The sequence below is a fragment of the Chlorella variabilis genome (assembly GCF_000147415.1).
Source record: "Chlorella variabilis unplaced genomic scaffold CHLNCscaffold_50, whole genome shotgun sequence".
NCBI lineage: Eukaryota > Viridiplantae > Chlorophyta > Trebouxiophyceae > Chlorellales > Chlorellaceae > Chlorella > Chlorella variabilis.
Window position 1 is genome coordinate 5,488 of NW_005435040.1, and position 10,229 is coordinate 15,716.

At 66.8% G+C, this 10,229-nt stretch overlaps 1 protein-coding gene across 1 annotated transcript; it reads left to right on the forward strand.

Annotated features, from left to right (window-relative positions):
* The first annotated feature begins 98 nt into the window (after window positions 1–98).
* CHLNCDRAFT_59832 (hypothetical protein) lies at window positions 99–5,055 on the forward strand. Its single transcript, XM_005842729.1, has 11 exons — window positions 99–313; window positions 476–573; window positions 738–875; window positions 1,012–1,173; window positions 1,417–1,652; window positions 1,901–2,049; window positions 2,245–2,295; window positions 2,444–2,575; window positions 2,771–2,991; window positions 3,215–3,290; window positions 3,447–5,055. The coding sequence occupies exons 1-11, from the start codon at window positions 179–181 to the stop codon at window positions 3,753–3,755; spliced, it is 1,707 nt and encodes a 568-aa protein (XP_005842790.1). The 5' UTR covers window positions 99–178; the 3' UTR covers window positions 3,756–5,055.
* Window positions 5,056–10,229: the final 5,174 nt, after the last annotated feature.

The following is a 10,229-nucleotide window of genomic DNA, read 5'->3' on the forward strand; positions in this document are numbered from 1 at the left end:
GGACCGCCAGGCAGCTGACAATGGGCGTATCCCCTGCTGCTGCTGGCTGTTGACACACGCTTTACCACCTGCCCCTTTGGCTCTCGGCACCTGTCTGACACACGCCTGCCACCACTCCTCCTCCCATGCAATCCACTGCAGTCCCCCCGCCTTCCCACACTCACATCCCTGACCAGCCATGGGCGGAGGCGGACCAATCAGCCCCATCGGGGCCGCAGGCCGTGCCTCGCAGTACAAGGGCGGCATGACGACCAGCGTGATGTTCATCGCAGTCGTGGCCGCCTCGGGTGGCCTGCTGTTCGGCTACGACCTGGTGAGGGACCGGGCGGGGCAGTGGTGTGGCGTCTCTGGGACCCCTCGGCCCGTTTGGGGCCCAGGGGGCACAGGCATCACGGTGCACGCAGCACGCCCCCCTCCCACACCTCCACCCACCTCCTGACCTCCCCCTGCTCCCCCCCGGCCCCTCGCTTTGCAGGGTGTGACGGGAGGCGTGGAGGCCTCGGACTCTTTCCTCTCCAAGTTCTTCCCGGGCACCTATGAGGCCAAGCAGGCCGCCGCGGACGACTACAACCCGTGAGCTTCGGGCGCCCCTGCGCCTGCATCCCAACGCAGCCCCGCGCCAGCGCTGTCCTCGCTGCTGCAGCGCGTGCCGGCACTCGCCCGCTGGGTGCTGGCCGGCGTCGATCTCCCTGGCTGGACTGACGTTCCGCACCCGCCTCACCCGGCCCACCCTGCAGGTACTGCATGTTTGACGACCAGCTGCTGGCCCTCTTCACCTCTTCCCTCTTCATCGCTGGCATGGTCATGGCGCCGGTGGCCTCTGTGGTGACCCGCAAGTGGGGCCGCAAGGTCACCATGCTCATGGGCGGGCTCTGGTGCGGGGCAGGCGGGCGCCCTGCCTGCCTGCCTGTCTGCCTGCCTGCCTGCCGCGCTGTGGCAGGCTTGAAGCGGCTGCTCGCATGCCAGCCTCGCCTGCCTGCCTCACGGAGAGCCCCGTCCCGCGCACCGCAGGTTCCTGCTGGGTTCCACCCTGAACGCCGCCGCCCAGAACCTGGCCATGCTCATCCTGGGCCGTATCTGCCTGGGCTTTGGCATCGGCTGCGCCAACCAGTCGGTACCGCTGTACCTCTCCGAGATGGCTCCCTCCAAGTACCGCGGCGGCTTGAACATGATGTGAGCCGGCTGTGTGTGGCTGTCGCTGATACAGGCCGTGGGCTGTTGCTGTTGGGCGCGGAGGGCATGGATGGATGTGGGGCTGGGAGTGCAGGAAAGGGGGGTGGAGGGAATCCTGCTTTGAGGATGTGCCACCACCAGCACCCCACCAGCCTGCCACCCCGCCTGCCAGCCAGCCTGCCTGCGTGCTGACGCGTGGCCCCTCGCTCTCCCTGGGCGCTCCGCCGGGTACCTTCCGCACAGGTTCCAGCTGGCTACCACCATCGGTATCCTGGTCGCCCAGCTCATCAACTACGCGGTACAGGACTGGGACGAGGGCTGGCGCCTGTCGCTGGGCCTGGGCGCCGTGCCCGCCTGCATCCTCACCCTGGGCAGCATCATCCTGCCCGACTCTCCCAACTCGCTGATTGAGCGCGGCAAGAACGAGCAGGGGCGCAAGGTGCTGGCCCGCATCCGCGGCACGCAGCAGGTGGATGCAGGTGCGGGGCGGGATGGGTGTAGCAGACAGAACAGGGGACGGCAGACTGGGCAGGGGCCAGGTGGCTCACCCCCGGGCTGCTGCATCGCGTGCGTGGGGTCACCGGGAGCCCGCGATCACGGCATCGCGCCGCTGCCTGCTCACCTCTGCTCACTTGGTTGCTTGCCGATCATTGTGCTCGGCGGTGCGCCCGTCTGTGCCACACGCTCGCACGCAACACACACACAGCGTCTTGCGCACCCCCTGCAGAGTACGAGGACATCTGCGAAGCTGCTGCCAGCGCCACCAAGGTCACCCACGCGCAGGCGTGGCGCAACCTGTTCCGCCGCCACTACCGCCCCTCGCTGGTGCTGGCCACCTGGATCCCCACCTTCCAACAGTGGACGGGCATGAACGCGGTGGGTGGGGGAGGCGCAGCAGGGGCCTGAACGGCAACGCAGCCTGGCCGACAGCGCAGCTTGGGCTGCATTTGGCGTCAGGGCAGCGCGGGGCGGGTGCAGGGGCCTTGTCCGAAGGCCGCTCTTGCCCGCTCGCTCACGCTGCTCACGCCCTCTTTGTGTGCTTTCTTCCCTCCCTCCCCCCCTCCCTCTTAGATCATGTTCTACGTGCCCATCCTCTTCTCCTCCCTGGGCACCGGCCAAAAGGTGAGCCAGCGAGGGTGCAGCATCAGATGAAGCTGGGTGGGACAGCCAGATGCCCAGGCAGCCCGCCACACACCACAACCTGAGCGCCTCTGCGTTCTTTTTGCGCTCCCTCCGTCCCTCCCTGACCCCTGCCTCCCTCCCTCTGCAGGGCGCCCTGCTGAACGCTGTCATCATCGCCGGCGTCAACCTCATCTCCACCTTCGTTGCCATCCTGCTGGTTGACAAGGCGGGCCGCCGCAAGCTGTTCCTGTCGGGCGGCCTCCAGATGTTCACGGCCCAGGTGCGCCGCCCGACAGCGCTCGCCATCCAGCTCCTCTCCTTGAATCCTGAGCATATGCCGCAGATGCCAGGGCCCCGCACCAAGGCCTCGCATGGCGGCTCCATTCCCGCCGACCCTCCGCTCGCCTCCGATGCCCACACTCGCCCGTCTCACGCATGCCCGCCGTCTCCCCGCCGTGCCTTCCGTGCCTGGCAGATCGCCGTGGGCATCCTGCTGGGTGTCTCTTTCTCCACCTACAACACCTCCAACCTGCCCGAGTCGATCACCTACGTGGCACTGGTGCTGATATGCATCTTTGTGGCCGGCTTTGCCTACTCCTGGGGGCCCCTGACCTGGCTGGTGCCCTCAGAGATCCAGACCCTGGAGACGCGCTCCGCAGGCTTCTCCCTCTCGGTATCAATGAACTTTCTGTTCAGGTGGGCGGCGCACCTGGCTAACTGGACGGCCAACTGGATGGCTGTTTGTTGGTGGGGCATGTGTGGTGGGTGGAGGGCGTGGGCAGCTCCTCGAGGGGACCGCGGCTGCCCACGCGGGCTGCCAGCATGAGCCACCTGCGCGCGCTTTACACGCACCAGCCTGCCGCTGCCGACTTTCCCATCTCATCCCGCCCCTCCACGCCCCCACACGTGCCCCCTGCAGCTTTGTGCTGGGCCAGTGCTTCCTCACCATGCTGTGCTCCATGGAGTATGGCGTCTTCCTTTTCTTCGCTGCCATGGTGAGCCTCTGCCGCCGCCTCTACTTTGGCCTGCCAGCTGTGGACATGTGCCCAACACGCGCGCTTCTCTCTGCCGCCGCTGGGCCGTGGACGAGCATATGGCGGCATCGCTGACCCCGGCCTGGCTGTCCTTGCTGCCCTGCCCGCACCCCACAGGTCGCCATCATGACGGCCTTTGTGTTTGTGCTGGTACCGGAGACCAAGGGTGTGCCCATGGAGGAGATCTATACTGTGTACTGCGAGCACAAGGTGTGGGGCAAGGTGATTGGGCCCGAGGCAGTGGAGGCCACCATGGCTCTCGCCGCCACCAACTCGGGGTCCATGGCGCTGGCGGCGGCCGAGATGGCGCTGGCCAAGCCCTCTCCCAAGTTCTCGCACTCAACCACCAAGTCCACGCCCCGGGGCTCCGAGGACGCCGCCCCCGATGCCGCAGCCGCCGACGCGCTGCCGGTCTCCAAGGAGTGAGCCGGTGGTGCCAGTGCTGGCGGTACCTGACCCACGCGCCAGCCACCAACGCCGCCATCCGCGCGGCGCCGCAGCCCAAACCCAACGCCTCAAAAGTACGATGCATGAATTTTCGCCGCTGCAAGGCATGCACCCTGCACTCCCCTCCCCCGTTTTCCAAACCACCACTACGGCCGGCGGCACCGCTGTACTGCGACCCCCGTTTTTGCCTGTGCCGCCGCCATCCCGTTGCGCTACGAATCCACACATTTTCGATCGGCCCGCCCTCTGCGCACTGGAACATGTTCCTCCCCTCCGTCCGTGGGCGGCACCCGCCGCAAGGAGCATTTTCTCGCCTCCCCGATTTTCTAACTTGAGCTATGCCGATCTATAGCACTGCACTACTCCCATCCCGCCTCTCAGCTCCCCCTCCTCTTCATAGTTCACCTTCTCCAACCACTCTGCAGGCCTCAAAAACCAAACACAGATCCTGGTGACTGCTTCACGTGTGAACAACACATCTCAACAGGCTGAACGCAACAGCCCAGCCGAGAGCAGCACAGGCAGCCGCATGCTACGCAGCAGAGGGAAGCAACAGGGGCGGGGCCGCCCGCTGCGCGGTCATTGGTCGCTCGCTGGCGTGCCTGTCCTGCTGTGCGGGTGCCCTTGTAACACCCGCTGCCACGACTGCAGCCATGGCAGGATCGCCGGCAAGTCCACATTTGCCAACTCCAGCGCAAGCACCTCCCGCAGCACCTGCCACTGCCGCGCCTGGCCAGGCCACAACAGCAGCCCCACAAAGTCAGCCGCCGCCGCGCTGGCTCCTGCTTGCCGGTGGCCGGCAGGTGCTGGCGCTGGTGATGGAGAGGCAGGGCCCATGCTGCCGGCATCATCCGCCGCCGTGCCTGCCTCCAGCAGCTGCTGCAGGGGCAGCTGCTGGAGGCAGAAGAGGACCCAAGCCGGTGCATCCAGCACCAGCTGCCAGGCCTGCGCCTGCCTCTGCCGGCCAGCTGCCAGGCGCTGCCTCTGCTGCTCGCATGAAGCATGATCCCACGCATGCACAGGCTGGGCATCGCTGCCGTCCTGCTGCTGCTGCTGCCGCTGTGCCAGCGGCAGGCCACTGTCTGACGGCGCTCCGCTTGCGGCAGCAATGTAGGCCCGCAGCAGCGCCACTGCCTGATCCAGCCCGGCGGCAGACGGCGGCTGTGTGTGCAGCAGGGCTGCCGCGGGGACCAGGTCAGCAGGGTACAGCACCCGCAGCTCTGCCGGCAGCTGCCCGTCCCTCTCCAGCTGCTGCCCACGTGCGCCTGCTGCAGCCCGCAGCAGGAGCAGCAGCAGGCGCCAGGCCACCGGGCTGCCGCTGGCCGCCAGCCACCCGTGGAGCGTCTGGCGCATCGCCAGGTGCAGGGCAGGGTGGCGGGCCGCCGCCGCCGCCGTGGCTGCCCAGTGCGGCTGGCGCGCAAGCACCTGCTGCAACGCGGCCCAGGCGTCTGTGCCTTCTGGAGCGTCGCCAGCCTGCTGCGCTTGCTGCTCCTGAAGCTGGGTGGCGGCCTGCAGGATCTCCGCCAGAGCCTGCTGCAGGGCCTGCAGGGCGGCCAGGAGGAGCCAGCATGAATGGGCGGACGGGCAGCACAGATGCGCCTTGCAGGATGAGGTGTATGGCGGCTATCGGCAGCGACACCGGGTTTGCATATTGCGATAAGCGCAGAAACCTGCAGACGCAGAGCATGGGTACCACCTCTCACCGCGGGCTCTAGCATCCAGTAGGCCGCCCAGCCCGCCTGTGTCAGCTGCAGGCTCGGCTCCTGCTGTGTCGCATGCTGCTCCGCAGGCGGCGGCAGCTGGCGCAGCAGCCACAGCAGCTGCTGCACCGCGGCATGCAACGGGCTGGGATCGCCGCTGCACGCCTGCCAGGGGGGCGTGCCGACTGCCGCCAGCAGCAGGCTGTCCAGCGGCGGCAGGTGGGCACAGCTGGCGTCAGCAGCCGCTGGCCCATGCGCCCGTTGCTCCGCTCCGCTGCTGGTGATTGGAGGGCTGCTAGGCTGCAGGGCCTGAGTCGTACGCAGCGCCAGACCGGTCTGGGCTGCCTGCCAGTCGTGGGTGCTGAATCCCAGCTGCCGGACCATCCGCGCCAGCTCCTCATGCCTAGCACCGCCCTGCTCCTGAGGAGCCGCGCCCTGGCGGTCGGCGGCAGGCGTGGACGGCGGCACCGGCGAGGCAGGCGCAAGGCCCTGCTGCAGCACCCGTAGCAGCTGCTGTGAGCTGCGCTTCAGGCCTGCCGCTGCATCTGGTGGCGCGCCGGACGGCAGGCGCAGCTGTGCTGCCCTCAGCGCGCTGAGCAGCGACAGCGCGGTGTCGGAGGCGGTGCGGCTGGCTGCCGGGTACAGCCGGGTGGCGGCCTGCTGCAGGAGGCTGGCCAGCGCAGTCACCTGCTGCTCAACCTGCATGGCAGTGGGGGTTGAAGGGAGGTGGAGGAGTGGAGTGTGCAGACAATAAGCAAGTGATCAGAGTTAGGCGCACACGCCCCAGCTTGCCTGATCCATCGTTTCCGTTGACCCATGATCCAGGCGGCGCAGCAGAAAGGTGCAGCGCTCCGTCAAGCCGCTCAGCATCGCCATCTCTGCCGCTCCAAGTAGCGGGAACGCCTCTCTGAGATCTCATGCACGGCGTGTGTAGACGCAGAAAGGCGCCCTGAGAAGCGTGGTTTTTCAGGGACAGCCATTGGCGCCAGGCGGCGCAGCGGTCTCAGCGCCGTAATGCAACGATTGGGCTTGAAGAACTACCACACTCGACTAGCCTAAGAATGGCTTACAATGGTGTGGATATAAAGGTAACTCTGATACTGTGATAAAACTGCAGCACGCACCCCGGCAGACAGGAGCACAGCCACCCACAGCCAGGCACGGGTGTGGTGCTCCTGTTGCTGCTGGAAGGGCAGCTACCTAAACCATCCGCGCAGTAGACCGAATGTAGCAGCAAAACAAGTTGTGCCGAAGCAGAAGCAGTCCATTCGTAGAAACAATCAGGGAGTCAAGGTCGAGTCATTCAATCAGCTGGAGGTTGTGGGTTCTTCAGCAACTGTTGGTGGCAGAGTGAGCGCGGGCGCCAGCCCCACCCTTCTGCTGCCAGGCACGGCCCCGCTGCTGCTGTTGGCGGCGCCAAAGCTGCCACCGCTGGCATCCGCCACGCCCGACAGCTCGCCGCAAAAGCCGCTGCCCACCGCCCCGGAGCTGAAGCCAGTGAGGACGGTGCTGGCGCTGTCGCCAGGCACACTGTCGCCAGGCACACTGGGCATGCTGCCGGACTGAAAGCCAGACCCTTGGTACGCTGCTGCTTTCAGCGAGGCCGGCAGGGACAAGGTCGACTGCCGCGTGGAGAAGGCTGCCGAGGGCCGCAGGGAGAGCACCAGCGACGTGTGGGCGGCCAGCGAGGTGGTGGTGCTGCGGGCCAGGCCCTGCTTCGCCGGCCGCCACCTCCCCTCGATGAAGGCAATCTCAATCACGCTGCAGACCAGAGGAGCCAGGCGCAAAAACGATAGGCAGATGGGCGGTGGCCAAGCCCTAGCCCTCCCACCTCCCGCCATTCCGCACTCTTCTTACTTGAGGTCCTCGTTGCTGGCATAGTCCACCCGGCTGTGCTTCACGTAGCTCATGGGCAAGGAGAAGACGAGGTAGAAAGCCAGGGCGCCGCCGTAGAAGATCCCAATATTCCAGTACCCGCTATTGGGCAGCGCCGCCACACTGCAGCCAGCCAGGGCAGGGAGGGCAGGGAGGCGGCAATTGATGCGCCGTGCACTTGAGATACTGGACAGCGATTCTGTGCAGCGCGACCCGCGTGGCGTGCCCAGCCAGCCCGCGCAGAAAGCGCCGGGCGGCGGCTTGCCTGAAGACGAGCAGCAGCAGCGCGAGGGAGGGCAACCAGGGCATCATCCAGAAGGGGATGCGCCAGCCCGCTGGTTCGTATTCCAGGGGGCACCAGAACTGGAGCGACAGCGTGACCAGCGCCCAGCCTATAAGGAACCACTCCTGCGACATGGGGAAGAGGGTTGGCATATGCTGTCATCACCCCAGCCGGGTTGCCACACCAACAGAAAGCCAGGCAAGCAACCCAGCGGCCGTACCGGCCCGTCGGTGTGCTGCGGTTCCCCGGTGCCAGACTTGCATTCCTCCTCGGGCGGGAAGATGGGGGCATCTGGGATCACTACGGCATTGGCCTGGTAGAAAGCGGCTAGGGCTGCAGGCAGCGGAGCAGGTGGCTGAGGTTGCGCGGGTGTGGAGTGCTGGCGGTTGTGGCATGGCTGTGCGGAGAGGTCGTGCCGCTGGACGGAGACGGAGCAGGTGCACAGCCAGGGAGTGTGCCGGCAGTCTGGCATGCTGCGGCCGTTGCTGCACCGCTTGAAGATGTGGCCCCGGCAAGCACCGGCACCCACCTACGCAGATCGCATTAAGCACTCCTAGGTGCGTCCAAACCAGGATCCGGCGCGCCCGCAACGACAAGTGCAGGTGCCGCCGCCACGGCATGGTCCAATGGCTGTCGCTCCTGGCCACGGTCTCTATCGCCCCGTGCCTGCAACTCAGAATGGCGTGGCCATGAGCGTCGAGAAGGAGCGCCCACGGCTGACAGCAAACCATGCCACCACTGGGTGCTCATCTCAGCCCCGCTGCCGCAACCTGCTGAGTTGCCAGCGCCTCGGGCCGCTGTGGCCTGCTGCGCCATCCCCCCCAGCAAGCCACCAAGCCGAATAAGGCCACCGAGGCCTCCACCCACCTCGTGGCCCGCACTTGCACGTCGGGGACGTAGCGGCGGTACAGCATGGCGTTGCACACCAGCCACAGCGCCATGAGCGTGCCAAACGACACTAGCGGCTGCAGGTTGTTGTTGTCTACCACCATGCCAGACACGGCTGCAGCGGTGTACAGGGCAGCGCAGCGGGGAGCGCCGCAGTGCACCTCAGCACATCGGGGTGGGGCACAGAGCGGGAGCAGGAGGGTGTGCATGCGGAGGAGCAGGGGAGCAGAGAGGCAGCCATGCAGCCTGCCACACAACACTAGGAATCACCACTGTCGCGTCCACCACCAAATCCACTCTTCTGATTCACAGCGCAGGCTCTCACTCACCGATCACAACCGCCAGCACTGTCTGTGCCAGCACGGGCGTCTGCGTGCGCGGCGACACGCGGGCCAGGAAGGGCGGCAGCAGCCAGTCCCGGCTGGCCGCCATGACGACGCGCGACACCGAGAAGAGGCCCACAATGAGTGCTGCCACTATGCCCAGCAGCGCCGCCACCGACGTCACGTACTGCATCCAATGCAGGCCTGCAGGGCAGCAGGCGGCGCGGCTGGCGCTCAAGCCGGGGGCAGCCAGGCCTGCAGGCGCGGGCTGCCGACAACCCCTGCCCCGCCTGGCCATGCAGCGCTGCCAACCTGCCAAGCCAGCTCCCCAGCCCCGCAGTTGTGCCCCGCTCTGCCGCGCATCTCACCCACTCCATCGAAGACTGTGATGAAGTTGACGCGGCCCAGGCCGGAGAAGAAGGACGGGTAGGGGCAGGAGATGTTGGGCGTGGTCATCAGCACCATGGCCAGCGCCAGCATGAAGTACAACAGCCCCGCGCCTGTGATGCTGCCCACGATGCCCCACGGGATGTGGTTCACGTTCTTCACCTGCACCCGGAAAAACGCAGGCCAGGCCGTGGAGGGGCGGCAGGAGAGCGTTAGCGAGTGTGCAGGCGGGCGGGGAGGTCCCTCAGTCGCACACTCCAACAGCAGCCATGCACATGCAGGCGCGCGACCCGTGCTTGCCCTGCCTCCTGCCCACCTCCTCTGCCGCCGTGCCCAGCGCGTCGAAGCCCACGTAGCAGAAGAAGAGGATGGAGGAGCCCAGGAAGACGCCGTCCTCCTCCCAGAGCGGGTTCAGGAAGGGCTCCATGTTGCTGGCGCTGCCCGCGGTGTACCCCACAATGGCCACCACCACCAGCAGCACCACCTTCACCACAGTCGTGTCTGCAGGGGCACGGCGGGGCGGGGCAGGCGGTGGCATGGCAGGCGTGCGAGTGCACGTGTGTGCTGGCGGTTGCCATGCACAGGGCAGCAGCAGCAGCAGCAGCAGCAGCAGAAGCGTGGGCGCGTGGTGCCGGGGCTGCGTTTGGCCCGCACAACGCACAGGTGGTGATGAGGGCGCTCTCCCGCATGCCTAGAGTCATCACAGCCGAGATGATCAGCACGATCGCAAGCGCCATGAGCTGCGGGTGGGGCGCATGGAACCGAATCGCGAGGCAGGCTGCTTGGAGAGGGAACGAGTGACGCAGCGTAGCAGACAGGCAGGCCCCGCCACGCTCCCCCAGGCAAGTGAAGCCAAGCCAAGCCAAGGCAGGGCAAGCCAGTTGCAGCCCCGGCCAGTCCTCACATCAAACTGCCCTCCCGCCACCGTCTCTGGGCCAACCCTGAAAAAGTCGGGTGGCTGGTTGCAGAGGCGGGCGAGGTAGGTTGAGAAGCCGCG

Bases quoted from the DNA above. Each gene is read 5' to 3' on its own strand.
- CHLNCDRAFT_59832 (XM_005842729.1), top strand. From the start codon at position 179: ATGGGCGGAGGCGGACCAATCAGCCCCATCGGGGCCGCAGGCCGTGCC. The intron at 1,653-1,900 runs GTGCGGGGCGGG...CACCCCCTGCAG, and splicing joins CACGCAGCAGGTGGATGCAG to AGTACGAGGACATCTGCGAA. The intron at 2,296-2,443 runs GTGAGCCAGCGA...CTCCCTCTGCAG, and splicing joins CCCTGGGCACCGGCCAAAAG to GGCGCCCTGCTGAACGCTGT.